At 42.1% G+C, this 25409-nt stretch overlaps 1 protein-coding gene across 2 annotated transcripts; it reads left to right on the top strand.

Moving 5' to 3' along the window:
* Positions 1-6803: 6803 nt before the first annotated feature.
* On the top strand, positions 6804-24698 carry LOC133447369 (NLR family CARD domain-containing protein 3-like). Of its 2 annotated transcripts, XM_061726043.1 has the most exons (12): positions 6804-6910; positions 10015-10149; positions 10232-10381; positions 10496-10612; positions 11116-11194; positions 11357-11564; positions 12172-13954; positions 14252-14425; positions 17999-18172; positions 22027-22200; positions 23445-23491; positions 23622-24698. In XM_061726043.1, exons 2-12 carry the CDS (start codon positions 10061-10063, stop codon positions 24137-24139), a joined length of 3513 nt encoding a protein of 1170 aa, XP_061582027.1. In that variant the 5' UTR covers positions 6804-6910; positions 10015-10060; the 3' UTR covers positions 24140-24698. The 2 variants fall into 2 exon arrangements, with proteins under 2 accessions (XP_061582027.1, XP_061582035.1); XM_061726051.1 differs by lacking the exon at positions 17999-18172.
* The last annotated feature ends 711 nt before the right edge of the window (positions 24699-25409 follow it).

Here is a 25409-nt window from a genome sequence, read left to right as displayed (position 1 = left end):
TCTGACCTGTTGAGAAAGGGAGTGATTCAGGAGAGTTCAAGCTCGTATGCTTCACCAATCGTTCTTGTGCGCAAGCCTGATGGAAGTTTGAGGCTATGCGTAGATTACCGGAGGCTGAATTCAAAAACAAGGCGTGATGCATTTCCACTTCCGCGCATCGACGAGAGTCTGGATGCCCTGAGTGGTGCGGCTTTCTTCTCAACCATCGATCTCGCAAGCGGATATCACCAGGTTGTGATGAATGAGAAGGATAGAGACAAAACAGCGTTCACAACACCTTTTGGGCTATACGAGTACCTAAGAATGCCCTTCGGGCTAACTAACGCCCCTGCAACGTTTCAGCGTTTGATGCAGGCCACGATGAGTGATTTAGCCTTCCAGATTGTGTTGGTTTATTTAGATGACTTGCTTGTGTTTTCTCCAACCTTCCAGGACCACTTGGAGAGACTTGAGACCGTTCTGAAGAGATTGAAAGAGACAGGTCTGAAAGTTAAAGTGGAAAAGTGTCATTTTCTCCAACCTGAGGTTAGGTTCCTTGGCCACCAGGTCTCAGCCCAAGGCATAGACACAGATCCAGAAAAGATAAGTGCAGTGAAGTCATGGCCCATCCCTAGCACTGTAAAAGATCTTAGGTCGTTTTTGGGGTTTTGCAGTTACTATAGGAGGTTCATAGAGGGGTTTTCACAGATTGCAGGGCCTCTTCATGATGTTGTAACTGCATGTGTCAAGGAGAGCAGCCAGGTCAGGGCTAATCAGCTGTTCAGGTCGTCATGGAGACCAGAGTGTCTAAGAGCTTTTGAGCATTTGAAAGAAAAGCTAACCAGTGCTCCCACACTAGGCTATGCAGATTTCACTCTTCCTTTTATACTAGAGACAGATGCCAGCAGCCTGGGTTTAGGGGCAGTTTTACATCAGGAACAAAGGGGAAGGAAGACAGTTATAGCATATGCCAGTAGGAGGCTCAGAGGGGCAGAAAAGAATGATCAGAACTATAGCAGCATGAAGCTTGAGCTCCTAGCCTTAAAGTGGGCAGTCACAGAAAAATTTAGGAGTTATCTTTTGGGGTCAAAGTTCACCATCATCACCGATAACAACCCCCTGTGCCACCTCTCCACAGCCAGTTTAGGAGCCATTCAGCAGCGGTGGGTTTCTCAGTTGGCCGTGTTTGATTTTGAGGTAATGTATCGCCCCGGCAGGTGTAATACTGCTGCTGATGCCCTTTCTCGGCAACCAGCAAATGGTGAGCCAGAACCCGATAGTGAGGATGCAGAATATGATGGGTGTGTAGCCATATGTAACACTCTCAGGACAGGTACAGCCCTAGACTTAGATCTAGTGACAACAGGTGTTGAGTGTTGTAAACTCAGACAGTTAAGTGCAGCTGAGGTCAGCGGGACAGGAGCTAACAGTGTGGCCCAGGACAACACTCCCACACTCCCTGGATATTCCAAAGCAGAGCTCCAGAGCTTCCAAGAGTCTGATCCAGCGCTCAGAGTTTTGAGAGGGTTTTGGGATAAACAAAGGAAACCAACCTACCGGGAAAAGAAAACTCTAACAAAGCCAGTCTGCTCTTTGTTAAAACAGTGGTCGCGTCTACAGGAGAAAGATGGACTTCTGTACAGAGTGATTGAAGATGCTCACACTGGAACCTGCCATCAGCTCCTGCTGCCGGACTGTCTGAAGGAGCAGGTTTTCAAAAGCGTTCACGAGCAAATGGGACATCAAGGAATCGAAAGGACGTTGGGCCTGTTGAGACAAAGATGTTTTTGGGTGGGTATGTATGGGGATGTTGAGCAGTGGGTGAAGAACTGTCAGAGGTGTGTGTTAACAAAAATGCCACAGCCAAAGATTCAAGCACCACAGACTCCATTCTTGGCCACTCGCCCACTTGAGGTGGTTGCTATGGATTACACAACACTGGAACGTGCCACAGATGGTCGTGAAAATGTACTTGTAATGACGGATGTGTTTACTAAGTTCAGTCAGGCCTTTGCCACACGTGATCAGAAGGCAGAAACTACTGCTAAAGTCATCCTGAAAGAGTGGTTTCTAAAATATGGAGTACCAGAGCGCCTGCACTCTGATCAGGGCAGAAATTTTGAAAGTGCAGTGATTGCAGAGTTATGTAGATTGTATGGGGTGAAGAAAACCAGAACAACGCCACATCACCCACAAGGGAACCCCCAGTGTGAAAGGTTCAATCGCACTCTGCATGATCTTTTGCGTACACTCCCCCCTGAGAAGAAGCGGCGTTGGCCTGAACACCTGTCAGAGCTTGTGTATGCGTATAATGTCACACCACACTCGACCACGGGGTATTCACCCTATTATTTGCTGTTTGGAGTTCACCCTCATCTTCCCATTGATGCACTGCTGGGCCATGAACAGGAGAACAGTGATAAACCAGACTGGTTGGCTGTACACCAGGAGCGTCTTCAAGATGCACATGCCAGAGCAAGAGAATGTGCTGAACGAAAGGCTGAAGAGAGACTAGCTCAGCAGCAAGAGCGTGTGTACTGTCCAGACGTTGAGGTGGGACAGCTGGTTTACCTCCGCCATCGTCCACCAGGAAGGAACAAGATCCAAGATGTTTGGTCAGCCACGGCGTACAAAGTTATTGAGATCCAAGGGACCACGTACACGGTGGAGCCCCTCGAGGGTGGGCCGGTAAAGAGGGTGCATAGGTCCAACCTGCGGCCATGTGTGGGTCCTGTGCCAGCGCCGAGGCGACGTCGCCAGTCAGCCACGCCGGTGGATGAACCTGCCCCAAGTCACGAGTTGGAGATGGAGTTCATCGAGCCTGAGTTCATTTTGGAGGAGAGAGTGACATATCCTGCAGCTGAGCCGGTTGCAACCCAGGAGATTGAGGATGTGGATCCAGTGGTTGAGACCGAATACCAGAAAGAGACTGAGAGAATAGAAGAGAGTGAGGATGGATGTGAAGAGGAGATGAGTGACGTACCTGAGGAGAGCTTAGAAACGGAAACATTGCCCTGTTCTCATCCTCTATCAGGATCTCCCTCTGCACCTGCAGAGAAGCCAGAGGAAAGGCCTGTGCCTGCTCCCAGGAGGAAAAAAGAGGGGTCGGTCAGTGGTGACACACCCATTTCCCCTCCACGAAGGAGCCAGAGAACAACAGCTGGAAAGAACAGAAACCCTTTTAACTTACCCAAGTCTGCATGCAACGCAGTGTCCTTTAGTCCAGATCTGCTATCTCAGGTGTTAGCTGGCATGGTCTTTTATTCATCACAACTTAAAGGGGCTATAGATACAGAAGTCACCGAGGACGTTGACTTGTAGCAGGGGAGAATGTAGCCAAGTGAACAGGGGTTACTGTGGTTTTTGTGTCAGCTGAGCCCTAATAAAATGCGTACTGTCACTTTAAGGCCAGCCAGGTTGAGAATCCTGTGAGAACCAGGAAGTCACGCGAGACCTGAATGCCTGCGAGACGTAAATGCCCGCGAATCGTCAAAGCCCGCGAATCGTCAAAGCCCGCGAATCGTCGTCTTTCTAACGCAAACAATGGCAGAGGTGTATTTCTTGTCTGTGAGTGTGTGTGATGGGTTTGAGCCGTGAAAACCTTATATCACAGAGGAAATACGTGACTGAGTGAAGGAGTTGGAGCGGACCGGTAACTGAGCCGTCTGACGAGTGTGTGTGTGACTGAGAACGTCGTGTATATTTCTCGTCGGTCGGGGTTTCATGTATTGAGTCCACGGTGTCGGGAGCCGCCATAGACGACCACGGGTCAGCGTAAGTGGCACAAAATGGCCTGAAATATTAGTTAGTTTTTAATTTCAGTGTTAAAGGCTGTTTATAAAGCTATATGTTGTGTTACCCATGTAGAGGGGAGACAGAGCCGTGTGAGCTGCATCCAGATGCAGGATGAGGCTCTGAAACTACAAGTTAGAGTAAGTGAGGACATTTTGGGTTTTGAATGTACAAGTTCATTAAAGGTCATTTAAAAGTATATTTTGCACTGAGATATTTAAGAATGTACATTAAAGTTAATTCATGGTGTGATTAAATTATTTCATGAAGTTTACAGAGCTAAAACTTTATATGTATTGTAAAATGTGTCTGATAAGATGAGGAGAGTGGCTTAAAAATGTATTCATGTTAATTAATTTATTTTATTTCCTGTTTACCTAGGAATAGGCCACTACTGTTGTTTGTTAGTGTTTGGTTTTGATTTGTTTTGGTTTGTTTCATTGGTTTTGCTTATTTGAGACTGAGATATTCAGAGAGACAAGAAATAACTTGTTTTATTTTTTTATTGGACTGTTACAAAAAACATTTCTCTCAAAATTAGACAATTAATGCTGCGCTCGTTTGAGGGCAGTCGGGGTAATAAAGATCCTATTAAAAATTATTTTTGTGTCCGGTCTCCTCCCTCATTGACCTGGCCACATATATATATATATATATATATATATATATATATATATATATATATATATATATATATATATATATATATATATATATATATTTAAACCAAAGAACAATAGTTAAATAATATGTTTGTTGGTCGCTCCTTGTTTGTAAAGGAAATAATAGGGCCGTTGAAAAATCATCACGGGACAACAGTTTCTGAATTTAAATCACCAGTGAGCTATGTATTTATAGATGAACTTTCTTGTCGCAGTCGCACATGGTTCCTTTCCCTCTCCTCCTCCTTTTCATCCAGCTCCCCCAGCCTCTCTTTTTGTCTTTAGTCTTGAAGAAAGTCCAAAACGTCATTTGTCCTTTTTTTTTGTTTTCTTCCCTCCGTTTGAATGAATGAATGAGTGAATGAAAAACTTTATTTCGAACATGCTAAAAAAAGGAAAAGATATATATATATATATATATATATATATATATATATATATATATATATATATATATATATATATATATATATATATTTAAACCAAAGAACAATAGTTAAATAATATGTTTGTTGGTCGCTCCTTGTTTGTAAAGGAAATAATAGGGCCGTTGAAAAATCATCACGGGACAACAGTTTCTGAATTTAAATCACCAGTGAGCTATGTATTTATAGATGAACTTTCTTGTCGCAGTCGCACATGGTTCCTTTTCCTCCGCCCCCTGTTTTGTTTACATTCTCCCTGGTAACCTCCTTTCATGTCACAACGCAATGAACTGTGGGTAATTCCCTTTCCCAGAGTGTGCTGGGATGCTGACTTGCGGGAAGGGGGCAGTAAGGGCTCAAAATGGCTGCCGGGAGCCCTCGCGCACTTGACCACTTGAGGAATGGGACAGCCCTAAGCCCTTACGCAAGGTGCGGGAGCGCGCACGTAAGTCTACGAGTCTGCGAGGGTGGAGATTGGGATTGGGCCTATCATCCGCTCTGCAGAGAAGGTGATTGGCTGCACCCTCCCATCTCTCCAGGACCTGCAGCCTCCAGGACCCTGAAGCGTGCAGGAAAGATTGCAGCAGACCCCTCCACCCCAGCCATAAACTGTTCCAGACTCTTCCCTCTGGCAGGAGGCTGCGGCCCATCAGGACCAAAACCTCACGCCACAATAACAGTTTTTTCCCGTCTGCAGCTGTCCTCATCAACAAGGCCCCTGTCCCCCCTCTCCCCCGTCTACCACGGACTGCCGCCCCATCCCACTCTACGTTGCATTAATGTAAAGATTCCAATCCTGACCTTATGCATCACATTAATGCACATCCTAAGTAACTTTTGTACAGACTCATATCCGGCACTTTAAAAACCTCATATTGTACATTTCTGTTTATACATTTTATCTCTCCTAAGTCATCCTAAGTCAATTTTTGTACAGACTCATATCCGGCACTTCATATTGTACATTTCTGTTTATACATTTTATTTGATCTCTTATATATTTGCTTTTATATTTGTATTGTATTGCACAAATCACCACAACAAATTCCTTGTGTGTGTTAACAAACTTGGCAATGGATGTGCGCAACCTATTTTAACTTTTTACCAGAAATAGGGAAATGATTTTGCCACAGAAACATGAAAACATGATGACATCAGCAGGTCAGTATTGGAGTATAGAGGTGAAACATTTCTGATATTTCTGCTTTGTGAGAGTGTGTGAGATTGGGATGGTTTCCATGGATACATAGAGACTCAGATACCTGATACTGTATGATGTTGCTTTTTGCACATGGATAACTGCAGAATGAAACTGAATCAAAGTAAAACCTTGTTTACACTTCAATGTAAACAGCAGAGGGTGGTGTTGCTACACGTTAGAACGTGCACATGTTATCATCGTTATCGGAGAATCAATATGTGGATCAGATACATAGTTATAAATACCAACTCTTTCATGCAGCCTTGGGATGTCATCAAAGACACGTGATGTAATTGCTGATGTCACAACGAACAGTGCTCATTATAGATAGCAATCATTAAAGTTAGGATATATTTTTCTTGTCGTTATTAACAACACAAAACTGTTTAACAGCACACCAGAAATAGAGAAATGATCTTGCCAAAGGAACATGGAATAAGATAACGGGGTATTTAACATCTGGTATACCAGTGATTTTCTGGCCTGCTGGTGTCCAATTCACAGAATAAAACATGTTTGAGGTGAACAGCTGTACTCTATATTTATTAAGACAAAATCCACCCAACTTAAAAACATGTCGTTCCCAGAAAATGTTGAAGTTGTCAATAAAGGTCACTGATTGTGCAGCATACAGTATGTATCTTTAAGCCATTTTTTGAGCATCAGGATATGTTCATGTTTCACATCTCTATAACGTCATACCTGTCCCTCCTCCTCTTATCTAACCATTCTCCTCCTCTTCCACAGGTGCAGCTTCGACTCATTCCAGGATAAGTTCAGTTGCGTCTCAGTGGGTTTTGTTCAGACTGCAGAATCTTCATCTTCAACTCTTTGGACTGGTTGAAGAAACTGTAAGTTTGAAATTTGTCTTCAGGAACTTTCCTGTTTGTTTCTGCTCCGTCATGGTTGGAGAAGGTATTTACTGCAGACTTAAATCATTCTTGTTTCTGAAGACTAATCTACATGATAGTTAGATGACCATATTTTTAATGGATTTATTTTTAATCTGTTGTAGCCGTTAGTGACAAGTCACAAAGCAGAATATTACATTTCTATTGGCTGCTGTATGTAGAATAAATATACGGTAATATAGTCAAATTTTGTCACTGGACCTTTGAGCAACAGTCTTTTGACTAGCATACTTTATCTTATTTACAAAAGTTAAGGATTTAGTTCTGTATTTTGTATGATTTTTCAGTTTTTGAAGTAAACATAGAAAAGTACAACTTTGCGTTAAGACCTTTCCTTTACGTCATCGGTGTGCTGGGTGCAAAAAACTTTATGGTCCAAAGCTGGTGAGGCAGCTGCTGCCGCACCCACAGCTCAGAAACACAGTGATGATCAGCTGATGATTAGTTTTTCTTCATCAATCAAACTGTGAGATGTTTTTATTTCCTGGAATGAAGCTGTTGTTTCCAGCATTAAAGCGACACTACGTAACTTTTCCACCTTAATATAATATTTCCAGAGTCATTGTGATGGTACATCAACTTCCAACAGGTTTAATGACACCTCTGTCATGGTCTGAAGGGTCTGTATCGCCTTCACTGGCACTATGTAACTTTGAGGAGCATGGTAGGAACCCTTCCACACTACTGGTAAAGCATTACCGCTTTTGTCCAAAGGAGACGCCAAACTCAACAAAAGCTGAAAGTTACGTTGTGCTGCTTTAAAGTCAGTTTGGTTCCTGGAAGAAGTTGTTCTTTGGTGCTTGTGTATCTACTGAAGATGGAGTACCTTCGTCCAGAAGTCTTCCTAACTGAACTTCCAATAGCATCACTGTTGACACAGAAGCTCGCAGAGGTTCATGCAAACGGAGGTCAGAAACAACAGGCTGATTAACTGAAACATTTTTACTGAGTGACGTAAAAGAAGTTTCTTCTCCAGGTCATAAGACTTCTTAATCAAGACAAACCCAGCACTCTGGACTCTGAACTCTGTCAATCATCACACCTCATATCACATTTATTACTTGTTTGCACTGGATACAGCATGTTTATATCTCCTTATATTTGCACATTGAACCTTTATCTTTGCAGATCAACCTCTGAGCTTCCTCATGTTTACAGTAACAAGATTTTCGAGTTTCTGTAGTAAAAACTGTTCAGTGAAATCACCTCATTGTTGTTTCACACTTGTTCCAGCTAGTTAGAGCATGTTAGTCCTGGTGGACTGAATTGGTGGAGGACAGGCTTATTACTTTGGGACCCTTTCAAACATTTAGAGGATAAGAAAGAAACAAAAATAAATATAGAGCCAAGTGACATCTACTGCTAAGTATAAGCAAAAAACAAAAAAACTAAAGAGAAGAACAAACCAGAGCAGGATCAGCTAATCTGAAACAGTATAAAACAGTATATAACTCATAAATATAAGGATAATCAGTGGATGTCAAAAGGATTGCAGAATGCGTGCAAAAAGAAAAATACTTTATATATAGAATTCATAAAACATAGAAACAAAGAGACAGAAGATAAATATAAGAAGTATAAAAATAAATTAACTAATATCATGAGAATCTGTAAGAAAGATTATTATAATAACTTATTAGATAATAACAAGAATAATATAAAATGTATTTGGAATATTCTTAATAGTATAATTAGAAATAAAACGAGACATATGAACTATCCACAATATTTTATAGAAAATGGTACAATTATAAACAATATGAATGACGTAGCTAATAGACTAAATTATTATTTTGTAAATATTGGACCTAAATTAGCTAATGAAATTCAAGAACCAGCAATAGATAATTACAACTTAATAGACTAAACTCCATTTTTCTCAAACCTGTCGTAGAAAAAGAAATAATAGACATTGCAAACAACTGCAAAAACAAGACATCCATGGATTATAACGACATAGATATGAAAACAGTATAAAAAGTAATTATTGGGATTTCCAAACCGTTAACTCACATTTTTAACGTATCATTACAAACCAGTCAATTTCCCAACAGTATGAAAGTAGCTTATTCCGCTGTTTAAAACTGGTGACGAACATCTCTTCACGAACTACAAGTCTGTATCCATTCTCCTAGTTTTCAAAAATTCTTGAAAAAACTTTTTGCAATAGGTTGGATGATTTTATAGAAAAACATTCATTACTTTCAGACAATCAATATGGATTCCGGAACAAAAGATCAAAATCATTAGCATTAATTGAACTAATAGAAGAAATCACCAACGCCACAGACAAAAAGAAATTTGCGGTCGGGGTATTCATTGATTTAAAGAAAGCTTTTGACACAATAAATCCACAAATTTAAATTAACAAAGTAGATCAATATGGAATCAGAGGTATGGCATTAAAGTGGGTCAGCAGTTACCTAAACAACAGGAGGCAGTTCGTGAAGTTGGGTGGCAACCAGTCTAGATGGTTGGACATTGTTTCCGGTGTACCACAAGGATCAGTACTAGGACCAAAATAATTTATCATATACATCAACAACATATGTAAAATATCAAAATTACTCAAATCCATCTTATTTGCCGATGACGTTGTTGAAATGTTGTCTGAGTAAGGAGCTGAAACAATGTCCAACCATCTAAATTAGATGATAGATCATACAATTTTGCCAAATACAGGGAAGAGGAGACATGAGGCAGTGATTGTGTGGGGATTCAGCATAATGTATGTATATAAAATGGTATATAGAATAATTATTATATTGTTTATGATAAGATGTGTATGTATGTATATATATATATATATATATATATATATATATATATATATATATATATATATATATATATATATATATATATATATATATATATATATATATTTATTTCCATTTGATTTTGTTTAAGGACTGTTTATTTGTATTCTTTTTTTGTTTTGTGAAATTGTTTTTTTGTTTTCTGTTTTTTGTATGCTCGAACTAAAGATTTCAATTCAATTCAATGCAATCTGTGTGCACCATTGATGTCTGTTTCCTCTGCAGATGAAGGTGTGTGTGTGTGAGCTGATGTGGACGTGAATTCAGCAGAATGGATCAGTGTGAGGACGGAGAGGAGGGAGTCCCTCCCTCTAAAACCTCTTTGTGTGGGGAACATGAGAGTCGGGGCAAAGCTCAGAGGTGAGATGAGAATCTCTAACTGTCCGTGACTCTTCTGCATGTCAGAGCTCAAGACTCACATCACCAAACATCATTATTACAGGAATAAACCTGAACCTGGACCTGGACCTGGACCTCGACTAGTACCTGAACCTGAATCCGGACCTGGACCCAGCTGTGTGTCCTTCAAGAGCGACCGGTCAAATGATATATTTATTAACTTTAAAGGAGACCAACATTCTGCTGTAAATAGGTGAGTGTTTCCAAATGCTGCCAATGATTTATGTTTAATACTTTTTAATTAGACTAAATATTTTTATCTGTGTAACTTCTTTTTCATATAAATAGAACTTTTGTCTTCTATCAGGGTCCATCAGAAAAGAGACTCTCTTGAACATGAACCCAGCTGTTTGTCCTTGAAGAGCGAACGGTCAAATGATATATTTATTAACTTTAAAGGAGACCAACATTCTTCTTCAGAGAGGTGAGATGTATTTAAAAGCATTAAATGTATTCAAATCAGTCCTGATGTTAGGAAATGTCCAGATGTTTCTTCCTGAGTAGATCCGTGTAGTTCTGGACCCCTGTGGTCCTCCATCACCTAATGGTGCTTCCTCCTCATAGATCTTCATCTTCTGTCATGAGCTTTTTCCTCTGGTCGACACATCTGGAGGTCTTACCTTCCAGAGGACTGATCCCGATGATGATCCAGAGTTCCTCATCTGCTTTATGTCTCCATCAGTTGTCCATTTTCTTGATCTCGTAACTTTTCTTGGAGCAGAACTGGATCTTGTGAATATGTGAATGAGCAGAGCTCTCACTGAGGTCCCATATTCTCGGTGGATCAGCAGGACTAGTAAACCTTCAGCACCACCAGTCCTCTGATGGACTGTCCTCATCCAAACAGGACTTCATGGACCTTCAGCTTGTGTTTGTCTCCGTGAGGACAGACATGATGTGAGCTAATTCTTCCTGGTTCCTCCACAGAGTGGACCAGCAGATCTCAGAGTCCCCCAGCGGTCCGTCTGTCCAGCAGCATCAGACTCAGCTGGACTCCGTCTTTCAGGTCTGTACATGAACAACAAATGCTTCTCCACCTGTTCTGTTGATGTTTGTCTCCATGCTGTTCTCTGGAGACCAGTGGACTGTCAGTCCGTCCGACATGGGTCTGATGTTTGTCTCAGGGGTTTCAGTCTGATTGTGTCCTTCATGTGGTCTTCTGTTCCAGCTGCTGGAGGAAGACATTGTCATGTTTGTGAAGAACGAGCTGAAGAAGATCCAGAGGGGTCTGGGTCCAGATTACCCAGAATCCCTAGAGTATCTGTTGGAGGGTGAGGATGAAGAGCAGAGGAGCAGCAGAGATGCGTTTGTGAAGATCACAGTGAACTTCCTGAGGAGAATGAAGCAGGAGAATCTGGCTGAGCGTCTGCAGAGAAGTAAGAGGATTTCTATGAGCATTTAAGCTGCTGGATAAATGACCCAGAATGCCTCAGGAGACGAACAACATTCACAGATCAGCCAGAACATTCGCCCCCACATGGTACCCCCCCTATAGTAGAACCCTCCCTGTACAGGGCAGCATAAATATGTTTAACCTACTAACACCACAAGATTACTGGAAGATTTTAGTCCAGGTTTTCATCTTCCAGGAATCCTGCTGAACTCCAGATTGTCTTGATGGTTCTACAGATTATTTGATCAGATCATCTTCTGGGGTTTTCAAACCCTAATCCTTGAAAATCTACTTCACAGACACCACAACAATAACAAGAACAAAACAACTTACAAACCTACGACCCATCAGGGCTGTACTGCTAACATCCTGGTACTAGAAACTCCAGGACCCCCAAATGTTCTTGTCACTTCCACGTCCTGCATGTTCAAAAGTGTTTTGGTGGTAAAAGTGATTCTACTCAATATTGGACAGTTCATCGTAACATTAGAGCTGATCAGTGTCGGTTCACATTCTGATTCTTTAGGAGAATTACAGTAAGTTGAACTTTATAAAACATTAATTGGTTTCTTTTTTCCCCCTTTATTAAGCTACTTTTGCTAAAGTTTGTAAAAAGCGGCTGAAGTCTAAGCTGAAGAAGAAGTCCCAGTGTGTGTTTGATGGGATTGTTAAAGCAGGAAACCCAACCCTTCTGAAGCAGATCTACACAGAGCTCTACATCACAGAGGGAGGGACTGGAGAGGTCAACAAAGAACATGAAGTCAGACAGATTGAAGCAGCATCCAGGAAACCACACAGAGCAGAAACAACCATCAGACAGGAAGACATCTTTAAACTCCCACCTGGAAGAGATGAACCAATCAGAACAATGACGACGAAGGGAGTGGCCGGCATCGGGAAAACAGTCCTAATACAGAAGTTCACTCTGGACTGGGCTGAAGGCAAAGCCAACCAGGACATCCAGTTCCTGCTTCCATTCACCTTCAGAGAGCTGAATGTGCTGAAAGAGAGGAAGTTCAGCTTGGTGGAACTTGTTCATCACTTCTTCACTGAAACCAGAGAAATCTGCAGCTTTGAAGAGTTCCAGGTCGTGTTCATCTTCGACGGTCTGGATGAGAGTCGACTTCCTCTGGACTTCCACAACAATGAGGTCCTGACTGATGTTACAGAGTCCACCTCAGTGGACGTGCTGCTGACAAACCTCATCAGGGGGAACCTGCTTCCTTCTGCTCATCTCTGGATCACCACACGACCTGCAGCAGCCAATCAGATCCCTCCTGAGTGTGTTTCCATGGTGACAGAGGTCAGAGGCTTTGCTAACCCAGAGAAGGAGGAATACTTCAGGAAGAGGTTCAGAGAAGAGGAGCAGACCAGCAGGATCATCGCCCACATCAAGAAATCACGAAGCCTCCACATCATGTGCCACATCCCAGTCTTCTGCTGGATCACTGCTACGGTCCTGGAGAACGTCATGGAAACCAGAGAGGGAGGGGAGCTGCCCAAGACCCTGACTGAGATGTACATCCACTTCCTGGTGGTCCAGGCCAAACTGAAGAAGGTCAAATATGATGGAGGAGCTGGAACGGATCCACACTGGAGTCCAGAGAGCAAGAAGATGGTGGAGTCTCTGGGAAAACTGGCCTTTGAACAGCTGCAGAAAGGAAAACTGATCTTCTATGAACCAGACCTGAGAGACTGTGGCATCAATGTCAGAGAGGCTTCAGTGTACTCAGGAGTGTTCACCCAGATCTTTAGAGAGGAGAGCAGCCTGTACCAGGACCAGGTCTTCTGCTTCATCCATCTGAGTGTCCAGGAGTTTCTGGCTGCTCTTCATGTCCATCAGACCTTCATAAGCTCTGGAGTCAACCTGCTGGAGGAACAAAATAATACATCCTGGTGGTTGAAAATAAAATCAGAGACTAACCTCTATCAGACAGCTGTGGACAAGGCCTTACAGAGTCCTAACGGACACCTGGATTTGTTCCTTCGCTTCCTCCTGGGTCTTTCCCTGGATACCAATCAGACTCTCCTACGAGGTCTGTTGGAACCAAAACAAAGAATATCACAGAACAATCAGGAAACAGTTGAATACATCAAGAAGAAGATCAGTGAGGATCTGTCTGCAGAGAAAAGCATCAATCTGTTCCACTGTCTGAATGAACTGAACAATGGTTCTCTGGTGGAGGAGGTCCAAGAGTCCTTGAGTTCAGGACTTCTCTCCACAGATGAACTGTCTCCTGCTCAGTGGTCGGCTCTGGTCTTCATCTTACTGTCATCAGAAGATCTGGATGTGTTTGACCTGAAGAAATACTCAGCTTCAGAGGAGGTTCTCCGGAGGCTGCTGCCGGTGGTCAAAGCCTCCAAGAAAGTTGTGTAAGGACAAACACGGACACATCTGTTTTAATTACAATCACATGTTATGTTCATGGAGGAAACCAGTAAAATTCACTGTTCAAATATGTTCAGGTTCATGGACCAGTTCTCATCAATGATTCATCTCAGGAAACTTTAAATGCAGAAAAGAGAAATGCAGCAATCGCTATGATCAATACTAATTGATTATTAGTTGAAATTATCAGCATTCATTGATATTATATCATTTATTTCTTTGTTAAATGACATAATCAACTTTTATATAACCTCATCATTTATCTTTAATCTCCTCTGCAGGTTGAGTGGTTGTAACCTCTCAGAGGACATCTGTCCACTTATGTCCTCAGTTCTCAGCTCTCAGTCCTCCAGTCTGACAGAACTGGACCTGAGTAACAACCACCTGCAGGATTCAGGACTGAAGAAGCTGTGTCCTGGACTGGAGAGTCCACACTGTCACCTGGAGTCTCTAAGGTCAGAATCCAACAAGTGTTCAACTGTTGACCTTTAGAACTATTAGTTTGGTTGTTTTGTTAGATCCCCATTAGCTGCTGACCTTTCACAGCAGTTTCTCTGGGGTCTCACCAAAAACATCAGCTGAATTACAACATTATCATTAATTAAAATACATAAACATACATGCTCACAACTCAGAGGCAACAGACACTAGGACACCTGCTCAAAGTAAAAAAAAAAAAACATAATCAGCACAATGGTATTATGACTCTACATGTCCTCTTTTTAAAGTCAGAATTTACATTTTCTCATCACACTGTCAAACAAAATATTAAGAAAAACCAAATCAATAGCTAAATTTATAAAGAATAAAAAAATATTTTCCATTTTTGAACAACACAACAACTTTCTGGACAGTGCTAGATAGAACAAATAATCATGTGCTGTTAACATTTTAACACCCACCCCCTTCAGCAAAACTACACACACAAACACAAAAAAATAGAGGAAAAGGAAACAGTGTCAACACAATAAACATATGTTGTAACACAAAGGTGGTGCTGGTTCTGTTATCAAAGAGTTATGAATAATTGTCCTTCGACAATCAATAATTATTAAAGTAGATTAAATATAAAATTGAATTCTCAAAATGAATTAATCAAAACCACCTGATGTAATCAGGAAAATTATAACTAAACAGCACAATCAGTCTCAAGGTAATTTATTCTTCAGAATAATAGTAAACACAGACTTCAGATTACGTGTGTGTGTGTGTGTGTGTGTGTGTGTGTGTGTGTGTGTGTGTGTGTGTGTGTGTGTGTGTGTGTGTGTGTGTGTGTGTGTGTGTGTGTGTGTGTGTGTGTGTGTGTGTGTGTGTGTGTCACGTGACTCAAAATGGCGGACGAGATTTCGTCTCGTCCAGTGAAAACAGGCTCGGAGGTTTTATGACAAGATAAGAGTGTGTGTGCGTGTGGGGGTTAGTAGGAGAGGATGAGAGGAGAAAAACAATAAAATAAACAAAAATGCTTAAACTAATGACCACAGTTGTGACGAGATCAGCTGTCCAGCTCCCAACGTAAAACTAAACTTGTGTTAACTAAGTTTCTCTGCCCAGACACAAAACAGCCTCTTACGTGGATCTTTGTAGTTGAAGAAGGAAGGTGGTTTAGTCTGGCCGGCCAGCTTTCCTTGGTGAACAAAGGTGGTTGCGCTCAGCAGGGGATACTGATAAAGAGCGAATCTCTCTCTCTATCCTTGTCTCCATGTGGATGAGGGTTCTGCAGCATGGGCACAGCAGCTAGGTCTCCTTCAGCTCCAGATCCGTCCAAAGGCGTTCACGTCGAGGCATGCAGGGTCCCTGGTTCGGCTCCTCTGGGCCCGGGAACATTTGTAGGTCACTCGTTGCAGCGCTCCAGACAGACGCTTCTTCGGTCACGATCATGGAGGAGGCCGGCCCGTAGCTAGTAGCACTTCATGCAAAACTAGGAGTTGTGACCTGGAAGAGAGGAGAGAAGGGCAGAGAAGAGAAAAAGAGAAGAGAGCCAAGAGAGGGGGTGTCTGCTCTTTATATTTGGCCCAGGCTGCAAAATGCGCCCCTGCCGTTTGGGGTCCATGGGGTCATGGGGTCATCAGAGGGCTGTTCCTTATCACTGAAGGGCCGTCAATGCAAATCCTTCATGGATTTTGAGACATTATGATGGTTCCTTTGTTTCAACCATGCGGTCAGCTGTAAGGAAATCAAGGCTGGTCTCAGAGTTAGGCCTTAAAGCTGGGCCTTAAAGTTCCCTTCAGGTCTCCACTGTCCATATCATCACATAATCAAATAGTTCACATCGGACTGTGGCTTGTGGTGACAAAAATTGTTGTTCGTTCAATAAAGTGTTCAAAAAACAACGTCTTGACACGTCAGCTGTCTTTCTAGAGTTTTAATAAAAAGAGAGCATTCATGAACGGAGATCACACAGAGCTGCCTGATCAGACGAGCAGTCAGCCATGAAATGAACTAGAGATGTTTAGGCACACGCTATCTTATAGTGCAGCCAGGCTGGGAACAAAAAGACAAAATCTATATATGTCACCCTGGCAACCATGCCAGGCACTGTGTCAAAAGGAGCTTGACCTCGGCTCTTTGGCAGCATAGGAATGTTCACTTGAAAACAGGATTGTGAAAGCATACAAGACAAAATATATGTTATACCAAAATTTCCCATTACAGGCCCAACACAGATTATTAGCTTAATTCTTAACAGTCCATTTTATTCTCCTAAGTAAACAAAAATAACTTGAGCTTCTTCTTAAAGCTTATCATATTATCTAAGGTCCAAAGGTCTGTTAATTCACTCCACACCACCATCGCTCTGTGATCCCTCTCCCTGGCCCTGCCCCTTCTCAACCTTTCCCCGACCCTGTACCCCAACCTGGGACTTGATGATTGGGCCGGAGCTTCGGGAGCTGCATGCTGGCCTGCGGTCCCCACCCTTGGTCATCTCGTTGCTGCTTCCACCTGCCTGCTGTGCTTTTGCCGTCCCTGACCCACCAGTCTGGCCTTCGGCAGGAGGGTCCCCCTTTATGAGCCTGGTCCTGCTCAAGGTTTCTTCCCTCCTAAAGGGGAGTTTTTCCTTGCCCATGTTTGGCTTAAGGTTTTTCTCCCACTAGGGGAGTTTTTACCTGCCATTGTTTATGTAATAACTGCTCGGGGGTCATGTTCTGGGTATGGGTCTCTGGAAAGCGTCTAGAGACAACTTTTGTTTTATTAGACGCTATATAAATACAATTGAAAATTGAAATTGAAAATTGATTCATTGTCTTCTGTTTTAAGTTAATTCGACATGGAGGCAACAGAAAATGACCTGCTGATGTCCGCCTCGACAAATGACTGTTGTGTGAAAAAAATGATAATCTTCTGTAGAGTGTTTCTGGTGTTTTAGTCATAACTACATTGTTGATTAAACTCATCAATGAATATTGTATCCTACATTGTCCACATTCTTCCACTGGTCTGATAAAGGCGCTGAATGACTCAGCCTGCTGCTTTGTTCTGAGGTATCTGCAGCCTGGCCAGGTTATGTTTGGTTGTACTGGACCAAATCACGGAGCAATAATCTATATTTGACCTCTGATCTCCTGGTCCATTATGAACCAACCAGAACCCTCAGGTCGTCATGGAAACGCCTACTTTCTGTACCCAGAGTTAAAACCAAACTTGATCAGTCAGCGTTCAGCTTTTGCTCCTCACCTGTGGAACAAACTCCCAGAATGCATCAGGGATGCTGATTCTCTCTATCTCTTTTTAATCTACTTATGTCTTTCTGTCTCTAATTACTGCATTTCAATCGTTACATTTTTCAATTAATTTTTTTTTAAATGTTTTTATTTTAAGACCTTTGAGTTGTCTTGCATGACCTGTCCAGGGTGAACCCCTGCCTCTCGCCTGAAAATTAGCTGGGATAGGCTCCAGCAGACCCCCGTGACCCTGCAAAGGATAAAGCGGGTATAGATAATGGATGGATGGATGGAGTTGTCTTGTACATTAAATGTTATACACAAACTTTCCTAAATAACCTCATCATTTCTATTTAATCTCCTCTGCAGGTTGAGTGGTTGTAACCTATCAAAGCACATCTGTGCAGATCTGTCCTCAGTTCTCAGCTCTCAGTCCTCCAGTCTGACAGAACTGGACCTGAGTAACAACCACCTGCAGGATTCAGGACTGAAGAAGCTGTGTCCTGGACTGGAGAGTCCACACTGTCACCTGGAGTCTCTCAGGTCAGAATACACCAAGGGCCTGATTTACTAAGATCCTAAATAAAGGGCCCGATTTACTAAGATTCTAAATAAAGAGTACTAAATTGCGTGTGCACTGAAAAAGTTTGCGCGTGCTGTTGTTGTGTGTTTTGCGGGTGATCAACTAAGATTGTGTGCGCAATTGATAACAGGTGCAAACAGCAGTATTTAAATGAGGTGTTGCGCGTCTTACGGTTTGCGGCGCAAACTTTGCGCCATGGAGAGTCTGGATGGAAAGCAGGATATAGTCGCAAGCGCAAAATGAAATTTGACGAGTTGGAGTTAGAGATATTAGTGGAAGAGGCAAATTGTTGTGCCGTATTCAGCACCCCTGCCGTGAAAAGCACCCCCTCGTATATTCAATGATAAGACCAAGAAAAAAAACAACACACTGACACTTCAATATATTTATATATACACACTCACACAAACACATACTTAGGAGTTTATATTATATATATTTACAAATATTATGGAAGACAACACAGTAAGCAGGCTATTAATTAATGACATCAATAACCATTTACCCGATTTTTGTTACTGTGATTGTGGGAAAGTATGACTATTGTGGAATCCATGAGCGCATTTAAACATGAATCATTAACACAAAACTGGACGCTAAACAGAACATGACACGGAATGAGAATATCATTTTTGTCAGACGAGGGGGTGCTTTTCACGGCAGGGGTGCTGAATACGGCACAACACCGGGGCATGACAACTGCAGAACATATAGGCGCACAATAAGAAACACTTTTTTCTCCATGAAAACACGTGATTTATTTATCACCATAAATAAAAAAATGAATGTGCCTCCTGTGGCAACCTTTTGCTGAATAATACTCGATTTAACATTCAAATAAAATATTTCTCCTTTTGCATGTGGAGATTAGCACCTTCCTTTCGAACGTATTAAATACAGACGCAATCACAATCCCCGCAATTACTTTCAGGCTTGGTAAATCTCATTGCGCGTGGTAAATGGACCAATTTGCATCTTCCCCTCCCAGTATTTAGCGATTTCTGGCGGGAACGCCCCATATTGATTATTCATCAGGGCAAAAGTACTAAATGAATTGCATGTGCTATTTTGCGCATTTGAGAGGCGCAGTCCTCTTTGCACGCTGTTAGTAGATCAGCTGGCACTTTGGTTTGCGGGTGCTGTCAAGTTTGCACACGTTTTTACACACGCAAACCTTTAGTAAATCAAGCCCAAAGAGTACTAAATTGCGTGTGCACTGAAATAGTTTGCACGTGCTGTTGTTGTGTGTTTTGCGGGTGATCAACTAAGAATGCTTGCGCAATTGATAACAGGTGCAAACCGCAGTATTTAAATGAGGTGTTGCGTGACTTACAGTTTGCGATCGCAAAATGAAATTTGACGAGTTGGAGTTAGAGATATTAGTGGAAGAGGCAAATTGTTGTGCCGTATTCAGCACCCCTGCTGTGAAAAGCACCCCCTCGTATATGCAATGATAAGTAGACCAAGAAAAAAAACAACACACTGACATTTCAATATATTTATATATACACACTCACACAAACACATACTTAGGAGTTTATATTATATATATTTACAAATATTATGGAAGACAACACAGTAAGCAGGCTATTAATTAATGACATCAATAACCATTTACCCGATTTTTGTTATCTGTGACTGTGATTGTGGGAAAGTATGACTATTGTGGAATCCATGAGCGCATTTAAACATGAATCAATAACACAAAACTGGACGCTAAACAGAACATGACACGGAATGAGAATATCATTTTTGTCAGACGAGGGGGTGCTTTTCACGGCAGGGGTGCTGAATACGGCACAACACCGGGGCATGACAACTGCAGAACATATAGGCGCACAATAAGAAACACTTTTTTCTCCATGAAAACACGTGATTTATTTATCACCATAAATAAAAAAATGAATGTGCCTCCTGTGGCAACCTTTTGCTGAATAATACTCGATTTAACATTCAAATAAAATATTTCTCCTTTTGCATGTGGAGATTAGCACCTTCCTTTCGAACGTATTAAATACAGACGCAATCACAATCCCCGCAATTACTTTCAGGCTTGGTAAATCTCATTGCGCGTGGTAAATGGACCAATTTGCATCTTCCCCTCCCAGTATTTAGCGATTTCTGGCGGGAACGCCCCATATTGATTATTCATCAGGGCAAAAGTACTAAATGAATTGCATGTGCTATTTTGCGCATTTGAGAGGCGCAGTCCTCTTTGCACGCTGTTAGTAGATCAGCTGGCACTTTGGTTTGCGGGTGCTGTCAAGTTTGCACACGTTTTTACACACGCAAACCTTTAGTAAATCAAGCCCAAAGAGTACTAAATTGCGTGTGCACTGAAATAGTTTGCACGTGCTGTTGTTGTGTGTTTTGCGGGTGATCAACTAAGAATGCTTGCGCAATTGATAACAGGTGCAAACCGCAGTATTTAAATGAGGTGTTGCGTGACTTACAGTTTGCGATCGCAAAATGAAATTTGACGAGTTGGAGTTAGAGATATTAGTGGAAGAGGCAAATTGTTGTGCCGTATTCAGCACCCCTGCTGTGAAAAGCACCCCCTCGTATATGCAATGATAAGTAGACCAAGAAAAAAAACAACACACTGACATTTCAATATATTTATATATACACACTCACACAAACACATACTTAGGAGTTTATATTATATATATTTACAAATATTATGGAAGACAACACAGTAAGCAGGCTATTAATTAATGACATCAATAACCATTTACCCGATTTTTGTTATCTGTGACTGTGATTGTGGGAAAGTATGACTATTGTGGAATCCATGAGCGCATTTAAACATGAATCAATAACACAAAACTGGACGCTAAACAGAACATGACACGGAATGAGAATATCATTTTTGTCAGACGAGGGGGTGCTTTTCACGGCAGGGGTGCTGAATACGGCACAACACCGGGGTATGACAACTGCAGAACAAGTATAGGCGCACAATAAGAAACACTTTTTTATCCATGAATACACGTGATTTATTTATTATCACAAATAAAAAAATTAATGTGCCTCCTGTGGCAACCTTTTGCTGAATAATACTCGATTTAACATTCAAATAAAATATTTCTCCTTTTGCATGTGGAGAATCCTCACCACAAGTTGAGCCATCCTCACCCCAGTCCTCAAATCAGCCCTTAACTCATTCAACAGCTCCAAGATGGAATCGCTAGAAAGTCGATATGTTTCAACTATCTGGTTTTCATTCATTCCAAACAAATTTACACGAGTCCGAAAGACTCTCTCTCTGCTATTCTTTGATTTTGGCGATGTCGCCTCCTTGCCACAATAACAGCAGCCATCGGTGCGTAATGCTGGGCAGATTAGCACCTTCCTTTCGAACGTATTAAATAAAGACGCAATCACAATCCCCGCAATTACTTTATGGCTTGGTAAATCTCATTGCGTGTGGTAAATGAACTTATTTGCATTTTCACCTCCCAGTATCATCAGGGCAAAAGTACTAAATGAATAGCGTGTGCTATTTTGCTCATTTGAGAGGCGCAGTCCTCTTTGCACGCTGTTAGTAGATCAGCTTGCACATTGGTTTGCGGGTGATGTCAAGTTTGCACACGTTTTTACGCACGCAAACCTTTAGTAAATCAGGCCCCAAGTGTTCAACTGTTGACCATTAGAACTGTGGTTTATATTGAAAGATTGTTGATGTGTTTCTGCTGATCCTCTGACTTTTCCTTCAGCACCATCATCAGGTGAACACGAGGACAGAGTCAGCTTTGGTCTCAGAGAATTTCTCTCACAGTCTCTGCATGTGTGTTTTGTTGTGTGTCTGCAGGCTCTCAGACTGTCTGATCTCAGAGGAAGGCTGTGCTTCTCTGGTCTCAGCTCTGAGCTCCAACTCCTCCCATCTGAGAGAGCTGGACCTGAGCTACAACCATCCAGGAGAGTCAGCAGTGAAGCTTTTGTCTGCTGGACTGAAGGATCCCCGCTGGAGACTGGACACTCTCATGTAGGAAGACAGAATAACATCAGTGTGCTGGACTCTTTATGGTTTTGTTGTGAACATCATCTTTATGGCTCTCTGTATTTTGTTGTGGCAATTTTTATTAATTACACAGAGTAAAATACAGATACCTGCACCTGACATGTGGATGCCAGCAGGGCCGTTTTTTTGCTATGGGCAATATGCGCGACTGCCCAGGGCGCAATCCGGGTGGGGGCGCACAAGCGCTCTCAAAAAAAAAAAAAATTTGCTCTGACAGTTCCATCTCAAATCTATTCAATGGGCTGTTATTGTCACATCAACTTGCTGCTGCTGCCCCCAAGTATGTGAGAGTGACACATCTCTTCATGTGTAGACAATCTTGATAATCTGCCTCAGGAGTGCTGGGTTTTGACGCTGCGCGATACGGAACTTGGTCTACAAGTGAACTAACACGTCTCTGTAATGCTCGGTCGAGTTGCTTATTAAAATCAAGTTAACTGAAGACAAAGGTCTCGTTATCTTGACACTTGACACCCCCCCTCCAGGCGAGAGAGAGGCGGGGTCGGCGGAGGTCGGAGAGGAAAAGCAAAGGGAGGGGGGCGAGGGATATTCCAAGGCCACACACAACTGCTTCCAAATAAATTGTATTTCATTCATAAAAATAATAGACGGACAGTTCGCCCAGTGCGCAAAAGTAGCCAGGACCGCCTCTGGATGCTAGTCCTCTTAAGACTTAGAGAAAGGTATACATTACATTTCATCTGCATTTACTTGTTTTATATCCCCCTCTTTCCATCCGGTTCCTTACAGCTGTTGGCCTTTTGTTACGAACCATATAATGTCTAATTTTTTTCCATGACACTTTGAGCAGAGATCTTTGAGCAGATGGAGCTGCTGCAGCTCATCTGGTGCTGCAGCTGATAGATGCAGTTCACAACTCTGAGCCGTTGTTGACCCAGTAAACATACCAGAACCACAGCATTGTGGTTTTCAGGCCCATCACGGCACAATAACAGCTGCACCTTCACTCATCCATGAGCATGATTTTTTTTGGTCTCCTCCTGCTGCTGATTCAGCAAAGATTAAATCAGATGAAAAGAATGTGTTCAAACTGTGCTGGAACGTGACGACCACAGGACTTCAGAGATGCTGCATTCAAGTGCATCTGTCCAAGTGTTGGATTGTTCCTTCATCAGTGTGTGAGAGCCATGTAATGTCCATGTTTGCTGAAAGAGACTGTATTGGTCTGATCCTCCTCCTCCTTTCAGGGTGGAGCCTGCTGGACAACGATGGTTGACACCAGGTGTGCAGAAGTGTAAGTGTGTTTTTATTTCATTCACACATTCAACCATCTTCACACTGTCACATCTCTCATTCATGAGTCCATCAATGATCAATGACAGATCAATAATAACTGAAGCTGGGTTGTTTGTTCTCTCCATAAGATTCCTGTCAACTCACCATTGACACAAACACAGTCCACAACAACATCCAACTGTCTGACAACAACAGGAAGATGACGTATGTGACGGAGGATCAGTCATATCCTGATCATCCAGACAGGTTTGATTTCTATCGTCAGCTGCTATGTAGAGAAGTTCTGACGGGTCGCTGTTACTGGGAGGTCCAGAGGAGAGGAAGATTTGAGATATCAGTGAGTTACAGAAGAATCAGAAGGAAAGGAGACTTTATAGACTGTTTGTTTGGAAGGAACGATCATTCCTGGAGTCTGTCCTGTTCTGATGATGGGTACTATGTATATCACAATAAGAGAGTAACATGTTGGACCCCCTCAGTCTCTGACAGAGTAGCAGTGTATGTGGATGTTCCTGCTGGAACTCTGTCCTTCTACATCGTCTCCTCTGACAGACTGATCCTTCTCCACACCTTCAACACCACTTTCACTGAACCTCTCTATCCTGGGTTCTGGTTCAGTTTCGGTTCTTCGGTGTCTCTGTGTTGAGTTCAGTCTCAAGAGTCTCCTCCAGTCAGAAAAAACTGTCTCTGTTGGACAGATAGTTGAGTCTGTACATGTCTGTTTCCATCAGAACACCTGAATCATATGTTGGTGAAACTGTTCTGAATGATTCCTTGTAAACTTCTTCCTGTTTCAGTCCTTTAAAGGTGGAGGCTGCCGTCATTCCAGGATGCACATGTTGTTCTTCTGTCTGTTTCCAGTCAGAGCTTCGTAGTGAACACCAGCATGTTGTTTATCTGCAGCTCAGTTCAGCTGAGATCATTCAGTTCATGTCCGCTGCAGTTAGTTTGCTGCACATGTGACCAACTGTGATGTCAGAGAGGAATCACTGAGCTGCAATCAGCCAAGATGAAGTTACAACCTGCTGACAGATCTGAGCACAAGGTTGCTGTGCAGCCAGGGTTCATCCTGGTCTTTATTCTCACCCACTTCCTGTTCCAACCATGATGTCACTACTGGACATCATGGTTGTCATGGTCTCTGTCATGGTAAAGGGTTTGTTTGTATGTGAGTTTATTGTATGAATAAAATGATCCATCCATTATCTAGAACTGCTTCTTTGTGTTCAGGGTCCCGGGGTACACTGTAGTATAATGATTTTTACGTACATTTTACAGTAGAAGGAGAAATCAACAAAAATAACAAGCTTATATGGTTCCTAGACTGTTAAAGAAGAACTGGACAAACCTTCCATGATGTCACTCACAGGTTTTCTGAAGAGGGGTTTTAAAGCCTCGTCTTCCTCATACTGCGCTTCTCCATGTTGTAAACGGAAGGAACAAACAGATCTGGAAGCTGCTGCAACACCAACTAAACAGGATCATCGACCTTTGTGAACTGAGAGCAACTTCAAGGATCCTGAACGACAGGATGGGCTACTAGCTCAATGATAATATTTTATATTCACTCATTAAAAGCGCTGCCTCAACATTTCCTCACAATAATTATCAAATTGATTTATCATGCTAGGAAACATATTTCAGCATGAAACATTTTTTATTCGTTAATCTTTTTAAATTGTTCCAATTTTCAAATGTTCACTTCGGTAACATTTTCATTGCAAATAATGAACATCTTCAAATCAAGTCCCATGAATGCGCAATTAACCATCCTAACACTTCTAGCAAATCATGGAGTCCCACATCTGTAGAAATGATCAGGTATAAAAATAATCAGATATTCAAAATCCCGACATTTGTACTAATAATCAAATATGTAGCACTGTTCGGAAGGTTTTCATGAAAGACTGGTTGAT

This window comes from Cololabis saira, chromosome 1 (genome assembly GCF_033807715.1).
Source record: "Cololabis saira isolate AMF1-May2022 chromosome 1, fColSai1.1, whole genome shotgun sequence".
NCBI lineage: Eukaryota > Metazoa > Chordata > Actinopteri > Beloniformes > Belonidae > Cololabis > Cololabis saira.
Note: the sequence above shows the minus strand (reverse complement) of the source record. Positions and strands in the feature narration are given on the sequence as shown.